General features: G+C 52.9%; 1 protein-coding gene across 4 annotated transcripts in view; it reads right to left on the bottom strand.

The window, feature by feature from the left end:
• pemt (phosphatidylethanolamine N-methyltransferase) overlaps nucleotides 1-21,703 on the bottom strand; it is an 83,788-nt gene extending 62,085 nt beyond the window's left edge. Inside the window, exons 1-2 of one of the 4 annotated variants that reach the window (XM_078938026.1) lie at nucleotides 21,153-21,703; nucleotides 17,502-17,609 (exon numbers count right to left, since the gene is read on the bottom strand). In XM_078938026.1, coding sequence (XP_078794152.1) covers nucleotides 17,502-17,609; nucleotides 21,153-21,326 — 282 coding nt within the window. In that variant the 5' untranslated portion in view covers nucleotides 21,327-21,703. The remainder of the gene's footprint in view (nucleotides 1-17,501; nucleotides 17,610-21,152) is intronic. The other 3 variants (XM_078938025.1, XM_078938028.1, XM_078938027.1) reach the window with 3 other exon arrangements.
• Nucleotides 21,704-22,376: the final 673 nt, after the last annotated feature.

Raw genomic sequence — 22,376 nt, 5'->3', positions numbered from 1 at the left:
CAGCGGAACACAGCGGAACACAGTGGAACACAGTGGAACACAGCGGAGCACAGCGGAACACAGTGGAACACAGTGGAACACAGCGGAACACAGTGGAACACAGCGGAACACAGCGGAACACAGCGGAACACAGTGGAACACAGCGGAACACAGCGGAACACAGTGGAACACAGTAGAACACAGCGAAGCACAGCGGAACACAGTGGAACACAGTGGGACACAGCGGAACACAGTGGAACAAAGTGGGACACAGTGGAACACAGTGGGACACAGTGGGACACAGTGGGACACAGTGGAACACAGTGGAACACAGTGGAACACAGCGGAACACAGCGGAACACAGCGGAACACAGTGGAACACAGCGGAACACAGTGGGACACAGCGGGACACAGCGGAACACAGTGGAACACAGTGGAACACAGCGGAACACAGTGGAACACAGCGGAACACAGCGGGACACAGTGGGACACAGCGGAACACAGTGGGACACAGTGGGACACAGCGGAACACAGTGGAACACAGTGGAACACAGCGGAACACAGCGGAACACAGCGGGACACAGCGGAACACAGTGGGACACAGTGGAACACAGCGGAACACAGTGGGACACAGCGGGACACAGTGGAACACAGTGGGACACAGTGGAACACAGTGGAACACAGCGGAACACAGTGGAACACAGCGGAACACAGTGGGACACAGCGGGACACAGTGGAACACAGTGGGACACAGTGGGACACAGCGGAACACAGTGGAACACAGTGGAACACAGTGGAACACAGCGGAACACAGCGGAACACAGTGGGACACAGCGGAACACAGTGGAACACAGTGGGACACAGTGGAACACAGTGGGACACAGTGGAACACAGTGGGACACAGTGGAACACAGCGGAGCACAGTGGAACACAGCGGGACACAGTGGAACACAGTGGGACACAGTGGGACACAGCGGAACACAGCGGGACACAGCGGAACACAGTGGAACACAGTGGAACACAGTGGGACACAGTGGAACACAGGGGGACACAGCGGAACACAGTGGAACACAGTGGAACACAGTGGAACACAGTGGGACACAGTGGGACACAGTGGGACACAGTGGGACACAGTGGGACACAGCGGGACACAGCGGAACACAGTGGAACACAGTGGAACACAGTGGAACACAGTGGAACACAGTGGGACACAGCGGAACACAGCGGGACACAGCGGAACACAGTGGAACACAGTGGAACACAGTGGGACACAGTGGAACACAGGGGGACAAAGCGGAACACAGTGGAACACAGTGGAACACAGTGGAACACAGTGGGACACAGTGGGACACAGTGGGACACAGTGGGACACAGTGGGACACAGCGGAACACAGTGGAACAAAGTGGGACACAGTGGAACACAGTGGGACACAGTGGGACACAGCGGAACACAGTGGAACACAGTGGAACACAGTGGAACACAGTGGAACACAGTGGGACACAGTGGGACACAGTGGGACACAGTGGAACACAGTGGGACACAGCGGAACACAGTGGAACAAAGTGGGACACAGTGGAACACAGTGGGACACAGCGGGACACAGCGGAACACAGTGGAACACAGTGGAACACAGTGGAACACAGCGGAACACAGTGGAACACAGCGGAACACAGTGGAACACAGCGGAACACAGTGGGACACAGCGGAACACAGTGGAACACAGTGGAACACAGTGGGACACAGCGGAACAAAGTGGGACACAGTGGGACACAGTGGAACACAGTGGGACACAGCAGAACACAGTGGAACACAGTGGAACACAGCGGAACACAGTGGAACACAGTGGAACACAGTGGAACACAGTGGAACACAGCGAAGCACAGCGGAGCACAGTGGAACACAGTGGAACACAGCGGAACACAGTGGAACACAGCGGAGCACAGCGAAGCACAGCGGAGCACAGTGGAACACAGTGAAACACAGCGGAACACAGTGGAACACAGTAGAACACAGTAGAACACAGTGGAACACAGTAGAACACAGTGAAACACAGTGGAACACAGCGAAGCACAGCGGAACACAGCGGAACACAGTGGAACACAGTGAAACACAGCGGAACACAGTGGAACACAGTGGAACACAGCGGAACACAGTGGAACACAGTGGAACACAGTGGAACACAGTGGAACACAGCGAAGCACAGCGGAACACAGCGGAACACAGTGGAACACAGCGGAACACAGCGGAACACAGTGGAACACAGTAGAACACAGTAGAACACAGCGAAGCACAGCGGAACACAGCGGAACACAGCGGAACATAGTGGAACACAGCGGAGCACAGCGGAACACAGTGGAACACAGTGGAACACAGCGGAACACAGTGGAACACAGTGGAACACAGCGGAACACAGTGGAACACAGTGGAAGACAGTGGAACACAGTGGAACACAGCGGAACACAGTGGAACACAGCGGAGAACAGCGGAACACAGCGGAACACAGTGGAACACATCGGAACACAGTGGAACACAGCGGAGCACAGCGGAACACAGTGGAACACAGCGGAGCACAGCGGAACACAGCGGAACACAGGGGAACACAGCGGAGCACAGCGGAACACAGCGGAACACAGTGGAACACAGCGAAGCACAGCGGAGCACAGCGGAACACAGTGGAACACAGTGGAACACAGCGGAACACAGCGAAGCACAGCGGAGCACAGTGGAACACAGTGGAACATAGTGGAAAACAGCAGAACACAGTGGAACACAGCGGAACACAGTGGAACACAGCGGAACACAGCGGAACACAGTGGAACACAGTGGAACACAGCGGAACACAGCGAAGCACAGCGGAGCACAGCGGAACACAGCGGAACACAGTGGAACACAGCGAAGCACAGCGGAGCACAGTGGAACACAGCGAAGCACAGCGGAGCACAGTGGAACACAGTGGAACATAGTGGAAAACAGCAGAACACAGTGGAACACAGCGGAACACAGTGGAACACAGCGGAACACTGTGGAACACAGTGGAACACAGTGGAACACAGCGGAACACAGTGGAACACAGTAGAACACAGTAGAACACAGCGAAGCACAGCGGAACACAGCGGAACACAGCGGAACATAGTGGAACACAGCGGAGCACAGCGGAACACAGTGGAACACAGTGGAACACAGCGGAACACAGTGGAACATAGTGGAACACAGCGGAACACAGTGGAACACAGTGGAAGACAGTGGAACACAGTGGAACACAGCGGAACACAGTGGAACACAGCGGAGAACAGCGGAACACAGCGGAACACAGTGGAACACATCGGAACACAGTGGAACACAGCGGAGCACAGCGGAACACAGTGGAACACAGCGGAGCACAGCGGAACACAGTGGAACACAGTGGAACACAGTGGAACACAGCGGAACACAGTGGAACACAGTAGAACACAGTAGAACACAGCGAAGCACAGCGGAACACAGCGGAACACAGCGGAACATAGTGGAACACAGCGGAGCACAGCGGAACACAGTGGAACACAGTGGAACACAGCGGAACACAGTGGAACACAGCGGAACACAGTGGAACACAGTGGAAGACAGTGGAACACAGTGGAACACAGCGGAACACAGTGGAACACAGCGGAACACAGTGGAACACAGCGGAACACTGTGGAACACAGTGGAACACAGTGGAACACAGCGGAACACAGTGGAACACAGTAGAACACAGTAGAACACAGCGAAGCACAGCGGAACACAGTAGAACACAGCGAAGCACAGCGGAACACAGCGGAACACAGCGGAACATAGTGGAACACAGCGGAGCACAGCGGAACACAGTGGAACACAGTGGAACACAGCGGAACACAGTGGAACACAGTGGAACACAGCGGAACACAGTGGAACACAGTGGAAGACAGTGGAACACAGTGGAACACAGCGGAACACAGTGGAACACAGCGGAGAACAGCGGAACACAGCGGAACACAGTGGAACACATCGGAACACAGTGGAACACAGCGGAGCACAGCGGAACACAGTGGAACACAGCGGGACACAGCGGAACACAGTGGAACACAGTGGAACACAGTGGAACACAGCGGAACACAGCGGAACACAGCGGAACACAGCGGAACACAGCGGGACACAGTGGAACACAGTGGGACACAGTGGGACACAGTGGGACACAGTGGAACACAGGGGGACACAGTGGAACACAGTGGAACACAGTGGGACACAGTGGGACACAGTGGGACACAGTGGAACACAGCGGAGCACAGTGGGACACAGCGGAACACAGTGGGACACAGTGGAACACAGCGGAGCACAGTGGGACACAGTGGGACACAGCGGGACACAGTGGGACACAGTGGGACACAGTGGAACACAGTGGGACACAGTGGGACACAGTGGAACACAGCGGGACACAGTGGAACACAGCGGGACACAGCGGAACACAGCGGAACACAGCGGAACACAGTGGAACACAGCGGAACACAGTGGGACACAGTGGAACACAGCGGAGCACAGCGGGACACAGCGGGACACAGTGGGACACAGCGGAACACAGTGGAACACAGTGGGACACAGTGGGACACAGTGGGACACAGTGGAACACAGCGAAGCACAGCGGAACACAGTGGAACACAGTGGAACACAGTGGAACACAGCGAAGCACAGCGGAGCACAGTGGAACACAGTGGAACACAGCGGAACACAGCGGAACACAGCGGAGCACAGCGAAGCACAGCGGAACACAGCGGAACACAGTGGAACACATCGAAGCACAGCGGAGCACAGCGGAACACAGCGGAACACAGTGGAACACAGTGGAACACAGTGGAACACAGCGGAACACAGCGGAACACAGCGGAACACAGTGGAACACAGTGGAACACAGTGGAACACAGCGAAGCACAGCGGAGCACAGTGGAACACAGTGGAACACAGCGGAACACAGTGGAACACAGTGGAACACAGCGAAGCACAGCGGAACACAGTGGAACACAGCGAAGCACAGCGGAGCACAGTGGAACACAGTGGAACACAGCGGAACACAGTGGAACACAGTGGAACACAGCGAAGCACAGCGGAACACAGTGGAACACAGTGGAACACAGTGGAACACAGCGAAGCACAGCGGAGCACAGTGGAACACAGTGGAACACAGCGGAACACAGTGGAACACAGTGGAACACAGCGAAGCACAGCGGAACACAGTGGAACACAGCGGAGCACAGCGGAACACAGTGGAACACAGTGGAACACAGCGGAGCACAGTGGAACACAGTGGAACACAGTGGAACACAGCGGAACACAGTGGAACACAGCGAAGCACAGTGGAACACAGTGGAACACAGCGGAGCACAGCGGAACACAGTGGAACACAGTGGAACACAGCGGAGCACAGTGGAACACAGTGGAACACAGTGGAACACAGCGGAACACAGTGGAACACAGTGGAACACAGCGAAGCACAGCGGAGCACAGTGGAACACAGCGAAGCACAGTGGAACACAGTGGAACACAGTGGAACACAGCGGAACACAGTGGAACACAGCGGAGCACAGCGGAACACAGCGGAACACAGTGGAACACAGCGGAACACAGTGGAACACAGCGGAGCACAGCGGAACACAGTGGAACACAGTGGGACACAGTGGAACACAGCGAAGCACAGCGGAGCACAGTGGAACACAGCGGAACACAGTGGAGCACAGCGGAACACAGCGGAACACAGTGGAACACAGTGGAACACAGCGGAACACAGCGAAGCACAGCGGAGCACAGCGGAACACAGCGGAACACAGTGGAACACAGCGAAGCACAGCGGAACACAGCGGAACACAGTGGAACACATCGGAACTCAGTGGAACACAGCGGAGCACAGCGGAGCACAGCGGAACACAGCGGAGCACAGTGGAACACAGCGGAACACAGCGAAGCACAGCGGAGCACAGCGGAACACAGCGGAGCACAGTGGAACACAGCGAAGCACAGCGGAACACAGCGGAACACAGTGGAACACATCGGAACTCAGTGGAACACAGCGGAGCACAGCGGAACACAGTGGAACACAGCGGAGCACAGCGGAACACAGCGGAACACAGGGGAACACAGCGGAGCACAGCGGAACACAGCGGAACACATCGGAACTCAGTGGAACACAGCGGAGCACAGCGGAACACAGTGGAACACAGCGGAGCACAGCGGAACACAGCGGAACACAGGGGAACACAGCGGAGCACAGCGGAACACAGCGGAGCACAGTGGAACACAGCGAAGCACAGCGGAGCACAGTGGAACACAGCGGAACACTGTGGAACACAGTGGAACACAGTGGAACACAGCGGAACACAGTGGAACACAGTAGAACACAGTAGAACACAGCGAAGCACAGCGGAACACAGCGGAACACAGTGGAACACAGTAGAACACAGCGGAGCACAGCGGAACACAGTGGAACACAGTGGAACACAGCGGAACACAGTGGAACACAGTGGAACACAGTGGAACACAGTGGAACACAGCGGAACACAGTGGAACACAGCGGAGAACAGCGGAACACAGCGGAACACAGTGGAACACATCGGAACACAGTGGAACACAGCGGAGCACAGCGGAACACAGCGGAACACAGGGGAACACAGCGGAGCACAGCGGAACACAGCGGAACACAGCGAAGCACAGCGGAGCACAGTGGAACACAGTGGAACATAGTGGAAAACAGCAGAACACAGTGGAACACAGCGGAACACAGTGGAACACAGCGGAACACTGTGGAACACAGTGGAACACAGTGGAACACAGCGGAACACAGCGAAGCACAGCGGAGCACAGTGGAACACAGTGGAACATAGTGGAAAACAGCAGAACACAGTGGAACACAGCGGAACACAGTGGAACACAGCGGAACACTGTGGAACACAGTGGAACACAGTGGAACACAGTAGAACACAGTAGAACACAGCGAAGCACAGCGGAACACAGCGGAACACAGTGGAACACAGTGGAACACAGCGGAGCACAGCGGAACACAGTGGAACACAGTGGAACACAGCGGAACACAGTGGAACACAGCGGAACACAGCGGAACACAGCGGAACACAGTGGAACACAGCGGAACACAGCGGAACACAGTGGAACACAGTAGAACACAGCGAAGCACAGCGGAACACAGTGGAACACAGTGGGACACAGCGGAACACAGTGGAACAAAGTGGGACACAGTGGAACACAGTGGGACACAGTGGGACACAGTGGGACACAGTGGAACACAGTGGAACACAGTGGAACACAGCGGAACACAGCGGAACACAGTGGAACACAGCGGAACACAGTGGGACACAGCGGGACACAGCGGAACACAGTGGAACACAGTGGGACACAGCGGAACACAGTGGAACACAGCGGAACACAGTGGAACACAGCGGAACACAGCGGAACACAGTGGGACACAGCGGAACACAGTGGGACACAGTGGGACACAGCGGAACACAGTGGAACACAGTGGAACACAGTGGAACACAGCGGAACACAGCGGAACACAGCGGGACACAGTGGAACACAGTGGGACACAGTGGAACACAGCGGAACACAGTGGGACACAGCGGGACACAGTGGAACACAGTGGGACACAGTGGAACACAGTGGAACACAGCGGAACACAGTGGAACACAGCGGAACACAGTGGAACACAGCGGAACACAGTGGGACACAGCGGGACACAGTGGAACACAGTGGGACACAGTGGGACACAGCGGAACACAGTGGAACACAGTGGAACACAGTGGAACACAGCGGAACACAGCGGAACACAGTGGGACACAGCGGAACACAGTGGAACACAGTGGGACACAGTGGAACACAGTGGGACACAGTGGAACACAGTGGGACACAGTGGAACACAGCGGAGCACAGTGGAACACAGCGGAACACAGTGGGACACAGCGGGACACAGCGGAACACAGTGGAACACAGTGGAACACAGTGGAACACAGTGGAACACAGTGGGACACAGTGGGACACAGCGGAACACAGCGGGACACAGCGGAACACAGTGGAACACAGTGGAACACAGTGGGACACAGTGGAACACAGGGGGACACAGCGGAACACAGTGGAACACAGTGGAACACAGTGGAACACAGTGGGACACAGTGGGACACAGTGGGACACAGTGGAACACAGTGGGACACAGCGGAACACAGTGGAACAAAGTGGGACACAGTGGAACACAGTGGGACACAGTGGGACTCAGCGGAACACAGTGGAACACAGTGGAACACAGTGGAACACAGTGGGACACAGTGGGACACAGTGGGACACAGTGGAACACAGTGGGACACAGCGGAACACAGTGGAACAAAGTGGGACACAGTGGAACACAGTGGGACACAGCGGGACACAGCGGAACACAGTGGAACACAGTGGAACACAGTGGAACACAGCGGAACACAGTGGAACACAGCGGAACACAGTGGAACACAGCGGAACACAGTGGGACACAGCGGAACACAGTGGAACACAGTGGAACACAGTGGGACACAGCGGAACAAAGTGGGACACAGTGGGACACAGTGGAACACAGTGGGACACAGTGGGACACAGCAGAACACAGTGGAACACAGTGGAACACAGCGGAACACAGTGGAACACAGTGGAACACAGTGGAACACAGTGGAACACAGCGAAGCACAGCGGAGCACAGTGGAACACAGTGGAACACAGCGGAACACAGTGGAACACAGCGGAGCACAGCGAAGCACAGCGGAGCACAGTGGAACACAGTGAAACACAGCGGAGCACAGCGGAACACAGCGGAACACAGCGGAACACAGTGGAACACAGCGGAACACAGCGGAACACAGTGGAACACAGTAGAACACAGTAGAACACAGCGAAGCACAGCGGAACACAGCGGAACACAGCGGAACATAGTGGAACACAGCGGAGCACAGCGGAACACAGTGGAACACAGTGGAACACAGCGGAACACAGTGGAACACAGTGGAACACAGCGGAACACAGTGGAACACAGTGGAAGACAGTGGAACACAGTGGAACACAGCGGAACACAGTGGAACACAGCGGAGAACAGCGGAACACAGCGGAACACAGTGGAACACATCGGAACACAGTGGAACACAGCGGAGCACAGCGGAACACAGTGGAACACAGCGGAGCACAGCGGAACACAGCGGAACACAGGGGAACACAGCGGAGCACAGCGGAACACAGCGGAACACAGTGGAACACAGCGAAGCACAGCGGAGCACAGCGGAACACAGTGGAACACAGTGGAACACAGCGGAACACAGCGAAGCACAGCGGAGCACAGTGGAACACAGTGGAACATAGTGGAAAACAGCAGAACACAGTGGAACACAGCGGAACACAGTGGAACACAGCGGAACACAGCGGAACACAGCGGAACACAGTAGAACACAGTAGAACACAGCGAAGCACAGCGGAACACAGCGGAACACAGTGGAACACAGCGGAACACAGTGGAACACAGTGGAACACAGTGGAACACAGCGGAACACAGTGGAACACAGTGGAACACAGCGAAGCACAGCGGAACACAGCGGAACACAGCGGAACACAGTGGAACACAGCGGAGCACAGCGGAACACAGCGGAACACAGCGGAACACAGCGGAACACAGTGGAACACAGTGGAACACAGCGGAACACAGCGAAGCACAGCGGAGCACAGCGGAACACAGCGGAACACAGGGGAACACAGCGGAGCACAGCGGAACACAGCGGAACACAGTGGAACACAGCGAAGCACAGCGGAGCACAGCGGAACACAGTGGAACACAGTGGAACACAGTGGAACACAGCGGAGCACAGCGGAACACAGCGGAACACAGCGGAACACAGTGGAACACAGTGGAACACAGCGGAACACAGCGAAGCACAGCGGAGCACAGCGGAACACAGCGGAACACAGTGGAACACAGCGAAGCACAGCGGAGCACAGTGGAACACAGCGAAGCACAGCGGAGCACAGTGGAACACAGTGGAACATAGTGGAAAACAGCAGAACACAGTGGAACACAGCGGAACACAGTGGAACACAGCGGAACACTGTGGAACACAGTGGAACACAGTGGAACACAGCGGAACACAGTGGAACACAGTAGAACACAGTAGAACACAGCGAAGCACAGCGGAACACAGCGGAACACAGCGGAACATAGTGGAACACAGCGGAGCACAGCGGAACACAGTGGAACACAGTGGAACACAGCGGAACACAGTGGAACATAGTGGAACACAGCGGAACACAGTGGAACACAGTGGAAGACAGTGGAACACAGTGGAACACAGCGGAACACAGTGGAACACAGCGGAGAACAGCGGAACACAGCGGAACACAGTGGAACACATCGGAACACAGTGGAACACAGCGGAGCACAGCGGAACACAGTGGAACACAGCGGAGCACAGCGGAACACAGTGGAACACAGTGGAACACAGTGGAACACAGCGGAACACAGTGGAACACAGTAGAACACAGTAGAACACAGCGAAGCACAGCGGAACACAGCGGAACACAGCGGAACATAGTGGAACACAGCGGAGCACAGCGGAGCACAGCGGAACACAGTGGAACACAGTGGAACACAGCGGAACACAGTGGAACACAGCGGAACACAGTGGAACACAGTGGAAGACAGTGGAACACAGTGGAACACAGCGGAACACAGTGGAACACAGCGGAACACAGTGGAACACAGCGGAACACTGTGGAACACAGTGGAACACAGTGGAACACAGCGGAACACAGTGGAACACAGTAGAACACAGTAGAACACAGCGAAGCACAGCGGAACACAGTAGAACACAGCGAAGCACAGCGGAACACAGCGGAACACAGCGGAACATAGTGGAACACAGCGGAGCACAGCGGAACACAGTGGAACACAGTGGAACACAGCGGAACACAGTGGAACACAGTGGAACACAGCGGAACACAGTGGAACACAGTGGAAGACAGTGGAACACAGTGGAACACAGCGGAACACAGTGGAACACAGCGGAGAACAGCGGAACACAGCGGAACACAGTGGAACACATCGGAACACAGTGGAACACAGCGGAGCACAGCGGAACACAGCGGGACACAGCGGAACACAGCGGAACACAGCGGAACACAGCGGAACACAGCGGAACACAGCGGGACACAGTGGAACACAGTGGGACACAGTGGGACACAGTGGGACACAGTGGAACACAGGGGGACACAGTGGAACACAGTGGGACACAGTGGGACACAGTGGGACACAGTGGAACACAGCGGAGCACAGTGGGACACAGCGGAACACAGTGGGACACAGTGGAACACAGCGGAGCACAGTGGGACACAGTGGGACACAGCGGGACACAGTGGGACACAGTGGGACACAGTGGAACACAGTGGGACACAGTGGGACACAGTGGAACACAGCGGGACACAGTGGAACACAGCGGGACACAGCGGAACACAGCGGAACACAGTGGAACACAGCGGAACACAGTGGGACACAGTGGAACACAGCGGAGCACAGCGGGACACAGCGGGACACAGTGGGACACAGCGGAACACAGTGGAACACAGTGGGACACAGTGGGACACAGTGGAACACAGTGGAACACAGTGGAACACAGTGGGACACAGTGGGACACAGCGGAACACAGTGGGACACAGCGGAACACAGTGGAACACAGTGGAACACAGTGGGACACAGTGGAACACAGGGGGACACAGCGGAACACAGTGGAACACAGTGGGACACAGTGGGACACAGTGGGACACAGTGGAACACAGTGGGACACAGCGGAACACAGTGGAACAAAGTGGAACACAGCGGAGCACAGTGGGACACAGTGGGACACAGCGGAACACAGTGGAACAAAGTGGGACACAGTGGAACACAGTGGGACACAGTGGAACACAGTGGAACACAGTGGAACACAGTGGAACACAGCGGAATACAGTGGAACACAGTGGAACACAGCGGAACACAGCGGAACACAGTGGAACACAGCGGAGCACAGTGGGACACAGTGGGACACAGCGGAACACAGTGGAACAAAGTGGGACACAGTGGAACACAGTGGGACACAGTGGAACACAGTGGAACACAGTGGAACACAGCGGAACACAGCGGGACACAGTGGGACACAGTGGAACACAGCGGAGCACAGTGGGACACAGTGGAACACAGTGGGACACAGTGGGACACAGCGGAACACAGCGGAACACAGTGGGACACAGTGGAACACAGCGGAGCACAGTGGGACACAGTGGAACACAGTGGGACACAGTGGGACACAGCGGAACACAGTGGAACACAGCGGAACACAGTGGAACACAGCGGAACACAGTGGAACACAGAGGAACACAGTGGGACACAGTGGAACACAGTGGAACACAGTGGAACACAGCGGAACACAGCGGAACACAGTGGGACACAGTGGAACACAGCGGAGCACAGTGGGACACAGTGGAACACAGTGGGACACAGTGGGACACAGCGGAACACAGTGGAACACAGCGGAACACAGTGGAACACAGCGGAACACAGTGGAACACAGAGGAACACAGTGGGACACAGTGGGACACAGTGGAGCACAGTGGGACACAGTGGAACACAGTGGAACACAGAGGAACACAGTGGGACACAGTGGGACACAGTGGGACACAGTGGAACACAGCGGAGCACAGTGGGACACAGTGGGACACAGTGGAACACAGCGGAGCACAGTGGGACACAGTGGAACACAGTGGGACACAGTGGGACACAGCGGAACACAGTGGAACACAGTGGAACACAGAGGAACACAGTGGGACACAGTGGGACACAGTGGAGCACAGTGGGACACAGTGGAACACAGTGGAACACAGTGGAGCACAGTGGGACACAGTGGAACACAGTGGGACACAGTGGAACACAGTGGGACACAGCGGAACACAGTGGAACACAGTGGAACACAGTGGGACACAGTGGGACACAGCGGAACACAGTGGAACACAGCGGAACACAGTGGAACACAGAGGAACACAGTGGGACACAGTGGGACACAGTGGAGCACAGTGGGACACAGTGGAACACAGCGGAACACAGCGGAACACAGTGGGACACAGCGGAACACAGCGGAACACAGCGTTCAGATGCAAAGCCTGACTATCAGAGCGCATGCAGCCCCCCCCCTTGAGGGGAACGCCGTTCTCCACAGACCAGATGTTCCTTCAAGACTTGCAGACCTCCCATTCTGCTGTAGACGACTGAACGTAGGGGGGTTCTGACCCTCTGCTCCTGCTGCTCCTCGTGTTCCTGGACTCCTTCTGGTCTGTAGGGTTCTCCTCGGCTCACGTTCTTCATGAGTGGACTCCTTTGTGGGATCAGAGCTTCAGAAATGTCACAGCGATGATGATGATGATGATGATGAGACGGCTGTTTTTGCCGCTAGTTTCACGCTCTTCCTTTGAGAGTCTGCAGGGTTAAAGACGTGTTAACAAAACAATGCTTTCCTACACTCCTGAACGCAGCAGGCGCCTCAGAAATGACTGCTGAGGACCACCGAGCCGACAAACCCTGCAGAGTCCGTTCAGACGGCCGTCGATTGACGCTCCAACCCGCCCCTTCACACGAGGCCAGAGTGACGGGCTTTACCATCCTACTCAGATGGTTCTAGGTGTGGATTAACCCCTTTCTCAGTCTGTGACTTCAGAGCGTCCACCCAGCTGTGAGTAACCAGATGTGGAAGTCAGCTCCAGCTGAGCGAGGAAACGGCGGCGCCAAAGGGAGCAGGAACGGTTACAGCAGTCTCTAACCTCTTCCAGTCAAGACTGGTGTTCCTGAACGTCCACGTCTTCTGCTCGGAAGAATGAGATCTGTTCTCTGGAACAATGTCACAACACAGTCGTCTCAACAGGTTTCACTCCGGTAATATTATAAATATGAAATCACAACATGCAACAGCTGATTGTTGAACTAAACAGACTGAACTGAACTAACATCTCTGACCTCAGACCCCCCCCTTCTCTGTAAGGAAAAACTCTAAAAACATGGATTCAGGTAGAAAAGCAGAAACCTCATGGGGTGTCCACATGAAGGAGGGATCCTCCCCCAGGACAGACAGACGATGGACCAGAACTCATGGAGAAGAGTTAGCTTATCTAACTCTACAACTACATGGTTAAAGTCCAGCAGACGAGCTTCATCCAGATGGAGTTGGGGGACGGCTGGAGCCAGAGGGGGGGGCACGGTCAGGTACAGGAGCTCAGATGAGCCAGAGGGGGGGGGCACGGTCAGGTACAGGAGCTCAGATGAGCCAGAGGGGGGGTCCACGGTCAGGTACAGGAGCTCAGACGTGCCAGAGGGGGGGGTCCACAGTCAGGTACAGGAGCTCAGATGAGCCAGGGGGGGGGGGGGGTCCACGGTCAGGTACAGGAGCTCAGATGAGCCAGAGGGGGGGTCCACGGTCAGGTACAGGAGCTCAGACGTGCCAGAGGGGGGGTCCACAGTCAGGTACAGGAGCTCAGATGAGCCAGGGGGGGGGGGGGTCCATGGTTAGGTACAGGAGCTCAGATGAGCCAGAGGGGGGGTCCACGGTCAGGTACAGGAGCTCAGATGAGCCAGAGGGGGGGGCACGGTCAGGTACAGGAGCTCAGATGAGCCAGAGGGGGGGTCCACGGTCAGGTACAGGAGCTCAGATGAGCCAGAGGGGGGGTCCACGGTCAGGTACAGGAGCTCAGACGTGCCAGAGGGGGGGTCCACAGTCAGGTACAGGAGCTCAGATGAGCCAGAGGGGGGGTCCACGGTCAGGTACAGGAGCTCAGATGAGCCAGAGGGGGGGTCCACGGTCAGGTACAGGAGCTCAGACGTGCCAGAGGGGGGGTCATCTTGAGACACAGGATTGTGTCGTGCCTGTCGGCTGCCTCTTCAGCTCAGCTGTTTCTGCTGTTCTCTTGAGACTCACAACCACTTCACTGTGGTCCGGTCATGAAAATGGAACGTTCCATTGTTCCATTGTGGGTGGTAAGAATACCGTGAAGTCTTCGTAAGGATAATGGAAGTTCCACGCACTGATGTACAGGTGATGCTGCCGTACAGCGTCCTTAGGCCACGCCCATATGTGTCGTACAGGTGTTCACTCTGACCTGCCGCAGCGTGAAGGTAGAAAAATGAGCAGAAACATTCAGTCTCTATGGGTTCTCTGAGCGTTCTATGTCCTTGATATTTCCAAAAAGTCTTATTTTTCCAGAAGAATCCCTGTTCCTCCATGTTGAAGTGAGTTTGGTGTGAAAGTGAATGAGGTGGAAGCAGACGTGGAATGAACTAGAACCTACAGAAGTTCTCCACTTTGTGGGAACCATCATGGTTTGTCTCTAAGGCATTTCCGTCTCCTTGACCGTCTTTGGACAGGATGGTTCCGTGGCATCAGACTGAGGCTGACGGATACAGAAAGATCTTTCTGGAGTGGGTTCCTTCAGTATTGCTGCTTTCTAAGGCTGCTCTATAACCCCTCATTTCTGCCACTTACAGCTCATCTTCCAACACAATGCCCCAGGGGGCCATTTGGCATCACATGTGGGGCCAAGTGGCCCTTGGTTACATCAGCTGTAATGCAGTAGATCAGTGTTTTTCAACCTTTTTTCAGCCACGGCACACTTTAACTTTGACAAAAATCCTGCGGCGCACCAGCATCAAAAATGTAAAAAAAAGCAGAAACTCGTAGTCTGTATTGATCCACAGTCCCTCCATGATCTCACGTGCATTTCTGTGATAATTGTGGCAGAAAAAGCTGGAAGCTACAGCTGTTTTTTCTAAAAGATGGAATAAAAATCGTTAGATTTAAAAACTGGTTGATGTGTGTTCGTTGTGGTTTAAGACGTTTAACAGGGAAGACTCATAGTGCACTGAGACGCTGTCACTTTAACCCAATGCATCATGGGAGATGTAGTGATGGCAGACTCTCTTCTCTGAGCTTCATGGTTTTTTTCTCTTGTTCCACGGTCTGACACCGGATTCTGTGGAAAGATACACCGCTAAAGACGAGCTTTAGCTGGTATTTCTGTTGGAACTGAGAGACTTTATGAGCAGAATCAGAACAAGGAAGTGAAGACTTTATCCACTTCTGATTGGTCAGACTGATGACACTTGATTACGCCTCCAAGAATGATTGGTGAAGACAGTTAAAGGGGCGGGACTTTTCCAAAATCAGAGCTAAAGCTGCGGCTAAATCGCAGTACAGTCATTTTTATCTGTTGATGTCTTTAATAGAATCAAATAAACACAAAGATAAAAGTATTTTATGATCTTTCATATTCCTAACTACTCAGTGTTTTATCAGGGCCTGTTTGGATGAACACAGAGCTGAAATCCTGGAGATGGGAATGTTTTTAGATCAGTGAATGAGGGTGATTTCCCACGGCACACTGGCTGAAAACACTGCGGTAAATGGCTCTTGGTGTGTCCTGCTGGACGGAGTCACTGCTGGAGAGACTTCATCAATCATCCGTCTCAAACTACGACTCACGGCGAGCTTCGGCGGATGAAAGCCTCCCGCTCAGGTTACGACCAGCAGCACGAGGAACGCCTGGAAACGTCAGAGCGATGCTTTGGAGGAAACCCGGAGCAGACCATCGCCCTCAGAGAACCTTCACCGAGACGCACAGACGTCTGGACAGACGTGGATCCATGCCGAGTTCCTTCAGAGGAACATCCTGACCAATGCTCTGACCAGACAAGAGGAACTTTCTGGAAGGAGAACGTCTCCAAACATCAGGCATGGAGGTGGCAGTGTGATGGTGTGGGCCTGCTCTGCAGCAGGTTCCCGTTTACATAAAAGTTGATCTACTTTTGTGGGAGGGGAGGCCTCATCATCTTTCCCCACAGACAGGACTTCTGCCTTCGCTCCGCGTGGGAGGGCGGGGCATGAGGCTGGGGCGCCGTTATGCTACCTTTTTAAAAACAGCGTTTGAATTCCCGCCGGTCATCTGGGGAAATAAACAGCCGGATGATTTCAGAGAGAAGCAGCTGCTGAGAAGCTGTTTGGATCCCACAGCTGTCCTGCTGACGCTGCTGCACAGTCACAGGACTGTAGATGATGCAACACATGCTGGGCTGAAGCAGCCTGCTGATCCAAGCACAGGCTTTTGTTTTGTTATCAGGCAGAACGCCGATACGCTATCAGTTCAACAGACAGACGCCATCTTGGTTCAGAGTTCCTTCACTCACAGAGGCTCCAGAACAGCCAACACGGTTCTGCTGCATCTGCTGGGTTTTCAGTGGCTTCTTTCCCCCTGACCCAAAACCATCACTGCGCCCTGCAGAAAACACATTTCACCTCAACGTTCTACACTGTCCTGGACCCAAAGCTCCAGTTTCCTCCATCTCCTCTGCAGGCATCTGACTCTAGCTTCAGCGACGGCGTTCGAACCCCGTGGAACCTGCTGCGATCGGTGAAAGCAGCTCTCAGCTCACGGCCAGAAGGAGGAACCCTGTGCAGAATCTCACCGTGTTCCAGAAAAGAGGGTTGAAGGCGATGGCGGCCACAGCAATGCAGAAGCTGGAGTCCTGAAGGTCGACGTGTCGCAGGAAGTCTCCAACCAGGCTGACGTCCATCTGAAAGAGACAAGCCTTCATCAGCCGCCGAGCGCTTCCTCCACGGTGCTCCTGTCCCCGTTTGCTCCGCCCAAAGTCATGCTTGAGCCCGTTTCCAAGAACCCTTGAGTTCAGGTGGATCAGCACATTCTGGAGAACGCCCTTGTTGAGGCAGCAGCCCTGCGACCGCAGCCGCCTTCTCTATCTTCCACCAGGAAAACTCTTCTGAATGCTGTCTGTGGTTTCTCCGCATTAAAACAATTGATGCTTCTACCTGACACAGAGGTGGGAGTGTGGTGATGTGGGCCTGCTCTGCTGTAAGGACAGAATTCAATCTTTTTTTTTTTTTTTTTTAACTCGTCCTGTCCAACAGATGGGCAGACAGATGAGAGCTGAGGGCCTCTTGTGTTGGACATATTTTACTTTAACAAGAGGGGTTATTAATCTTCAGACAAACCAAAGGTATGTCTGAATAAACCCCTTTTGTAATTGAGGCCAAACTTTATTGATTTCAATCATGTCTGAAAATCTTTGGTGTTGGACCGGACGGAAAAGGAAAGAAGGGAAGAAGAGAGAGGGATGTTAGAGAGAGGGGGGGGGGGTGATAGTGAGAGGGGGGGTAAGACCATGAAGCAGCATAGAGCAGACAGGTTTACTGGTTGTTTATCATTACGGTACAGTTCAAATGTAGTACAAAAAGGGCGGGGCCTGTTCACACACACACTCAAATATTATCAACACACCTGGGAGGTGTTCCAGGAAGCATGTTTAAACTAGCCTGACTTTAAGCCTGAACTCTGGCTGAAATCCGCCTGAACTTGCTTACTCTGGGTATGTCGGTTCCAAAAGACCGGATATGAGTTGGCGTAATTACGCTCGACTTGGTAACCCTGGGTTAATGCACGGTACATAAAGACATTCTCAATAGATCGCCGATTTCTGGACTCACCATGGAAACGCGTGGAGAAAAAAAAAGAAAGCGCGACACTTGAGACGGAAGTGAGACGGAGTCTGAGATTTTAATGACGGCGGATAGAAATTATAAGTCCATCAAAAAAGTAACACGGCTGAAAGATAATTTAGTTAAATTTATTCAAACTCAATAATTGTTTATACAACTCAAATTTACGTATTTATCTAACTAAATGTCACATTACTTCATCAATCTTTTTTCCATCTTAATTACTTATATTTCTTGAATTTTCATATGTCTAAGTTTGAGCCGGCAGATATTCTCATTTTTTAACAATAAAAAGAACGGAAAAAATGCACAGAGTGCAAAAATTCATCACAGAATATTCCATTTCTGACATAACAGGTTTGGGTGGTAGAGGTGCTATATAAACTCATCATCCTCGACTTTACTCTCACTCATGGTGCAGAGACGTAAGCATAGTAAGACAAAATAGCTCGGCCAAACACGGTGAAACACGGTAAAACAGCTATACAACTAAACACATTTTGTAAAAAACCCACACTTAAACCCAAATCCGTCCAGACAGGCAAAGGGAATGATATCCCAGAATCCCTTGCGGTGCCGATTTAACAGCAGCATCAAAGTTACACCTACTTAATTGAATTAATTTGACCGAAAGGAGAATAATTGTCTGAAAACTATGTGTTATTTTTAAGGTGACCTAACAAAAAATGATTTATCTTAACTGAAGCAAATAATTAAGTTAGATCAAAGTAAAAAAGTTTATCTTTCCAACATCCATATGTGGTCTTATCACCCTCTCATGGTGTAAAAAGTTTTATCTGAGCTTTTTCATCCACTAAATCATCTTCAAATGGACACGCCATGCTGCTTCACCTCTCTGTAAACAAACTAATCTTCAACTAAACCTGCTCCGGACCAGGTTATGTTCAGAGCATGAGTTGCCATGGCAACTTGACCTACCCTGAAACATACCTCCATTTCTGGAACCGAAAGCTGAGGTTATCAACTTCCTTAGCCTCAAACTTATCGTGGGAGCTATTATAACCTGCTTTCTGGAATACCCCCCTGCTAGCTGCAAAAAATGTCCACATGTCAACATGTACACAAAACAGATAGTGTTCACACACGCATACCTATGCCTTTAAACCAACTAGTGTGAAATCTTTCATTCACTCAATCATGCAAACTATTAGTGCAAAGGTGAGCTAACACCTGTGCTCAGGTGAGTGTTTATGTTCTTCTAAAATGGATGGTGGAATGTGAAAAGAAGGAGGAGGAGCGCCCAGCCACCCCCACACCCAGACCCCCGCCGCAGCAGCAGCGGCAGCTGAATCCCCCCAACGCCACACGGGAACAGGCAGGGAACAACCGCCCCCCGGGCGACCAAGACCGCCACCCAGGCCAGGGCCAGCAGGACCGCCGCGAGGCCCCCAGAGCCAGAGAGCAGGGAGGGAAAGAGAGCGCCGCCCCAGCCCAGCCAGGAAAGCCGCCCCCCCGCCGCGCCGGAAGAGACCAACGCAGGGCCCCACCGGAGAAGGACGCCCACAGCCCCAGACGAGCACCCCACCACCACCCAGGAGTTCCGGGCATCCCCCCGCCCCGACCCCAGGTGCGAGCCAGGACCCCCCAAGGGAGACCCGCTCCGCACTCCAGGCAGCCACCCACCCGGCCCACGGTTGGTCCAGGGAGGAGCAAGGCAGGGGCCCGCCGCCCCCGCCCAGGAGGGGGGAACCCCGGGGAAAAAAGGGTGGCCCACAAGGGGTGTTGTAAATATTGCCCGACCAGGCTCGGCCACAGTTGGAAATTTGGCGGGGCCCAGTGCTCAGGGGCAAGGACCAGGACCCACCCCCCAGGGACACAAACACCCCCGGCTCAGGTGTAATGTGAACCCCCCCACCGCGCGGAGAGAGTACCGCCGGAATTCAATCATTTTTACATTTCCGTAAGAGTAGCCCCACTTTTCCAGAAACAGAAGCGTCTTCATCTCACAGACACACGATTCCAGACGTCCCATCTGCTTCTGTACAGATATGGAGAAATGTTTTCTTCATTTGATGGTTAGCTTTTCTCTCTCTTTTTTGTGTGGTTGGTCAAAAGAAACCAATTCCAATTTTCTTAACTTTGGTTTTCCAGATTTTCTTAAAGATATCTACAATATTTGAATTGTCTTTTAAACTAATTGATTGGCATCCACGTTTTTCTTTTTTAAAATAACAATCTAAATAAATAAAACGTTTATTGACACTTTTGGCTGAAAGCATCAAAATAAAGCTATTTTAAAAATAATAATAATAAAAACTTTTATTTTGAAGGATCATATCAATGTTTACAGAATCTGGATATTTTCTGAACTAACGTGAAAGGAACTCAAATAGTAAATGGCTTGTTCCTTAACCATAATAAACGCCCTGGCATGAACGCACTGAGGAGAGTCACGTGACCAGGTGTTAACGTACAGACGTCCGTTTGCTCAGAATCGCCGCGTGTCTCTTTACGTTCAAAGCAGAAACCGGCGGGCTTTTATTTTAAAGGGGAACGGACCCGCTGGTGTTCCGGATCCGGACAGACCCAGAAACTCGGCCCGGTTGGGTTCTGGTCAGAAACATAAACGCCTCAGTCTTTACCTTGGACAGATCCACGTTTTCCAGCCCCCCGCAGCACTCCAGAGGCACGCGCTCACACATCCGCGCGCGAGACACCGGCGCTACGTTCAAAGGGTCAGGGAGAAACGCAGAAGGCCTCGCTACGTCACGTGGAACTGTGATCCCGCGTGGTGCATTGTGGATAATGCTGTTCATTTGTTTGTTCGGAATTGTTTTTTCACGAGGAGAATAAAAAAAGCGTCTCTTTTTACGAAATAATTCTATAACTTATTTTCTTCAAATTCAAAAATCAATGACTTCCACAAGCGCAACTGTGATCCTCGTACAGTGCATTCTGGGTAATGTAGTTGGTTATTGCACGCAGGAACAGCTTTTTTCTTTTTCTTTTCAAATTTAAGGGGAAGGAAGTTAGTTTCTTTTTTACTTTGATTTTTCAACGTTTTTCCATAAATTACAGATATTTTTATCAAGTTTTCTTGTTTACTTTTAGAAATAAATTGATTTATTATGACTTCATTGTACTTTTTTTTTGGGTAATAAAATTCTGTTTTTCTTTTTCTTTGAATGTCTTTTTAACCATTTAATAGGAGTTTATAAACATTATCCTTCCCATTTTTATTTCAGATTTATGTTTCTATTTCTTCTGCTTTCATGACTCTCTCCGTGTCATTTTTCTTTATTGGCTCATCGTGTCATAAATCTGCTCCTTTCATGCTGAGCCGTCTTTGCTTCCCGCTTTGAAACCTTTATCATTTATATTCATGTGATGTCTTTGCCCCCCCAACACACTGAGGGTTGTTTTTCAGAGCGGCCCCCCTGGGGAGGGCAGATGGACAGAAGCCTCCCTGACTGAGCGTTTCTGCAGCTCATCTGATGCAGAAGGACCCGCCTGACGATGAGGCTCACGCCGTTAATTCAGCGTGGCGTCTGCTTCAGAGGCGGAGCATCTCTTTGGTTTGGGGTTTGATGGCTCCTCAACAGAACAATGACTCTAAAAATAAAAGCTGCTCCCAGCTGTTCTGCATGACTGCAGCAGCAAAGACTAATTATGTTTGTTCAGACTGGAGCCACCTAGTGGCTCCTCAGTGAACTGACTTGGTTTCAGTTCATTTAATTAGCCTCCAGCCAAAATCCATCAAGCTGCGTTTTGGTGCCGTTTTCTCTGCACTTGAGGTCACATTCAAAAACGTTATCCAAGGAAAGAAACGGTTTCAAAACTAGCTCCTTAAAAAAGGAGCACATTCA

The sequence above is a fragment of the Oryzias latipes genome, chromosome 19, assembly GCF_053564925.1.
Source record: "Oryzias latipes strain Hd-rR chromosome 19, Olatipes_Hd-rR_3.1".
Lineage (NCBI taxonomy): Eukaryota > Metazoa > Chordata > Actinopteri > Beloniformes > Adrianichthyidae > Oryzias > Oryzias latipes.
The sequence above is the reverse complement of the archived record's forward strand: the minus strand, read 5'-3'. Positions and strand labels throughout refer to the sequence as shown.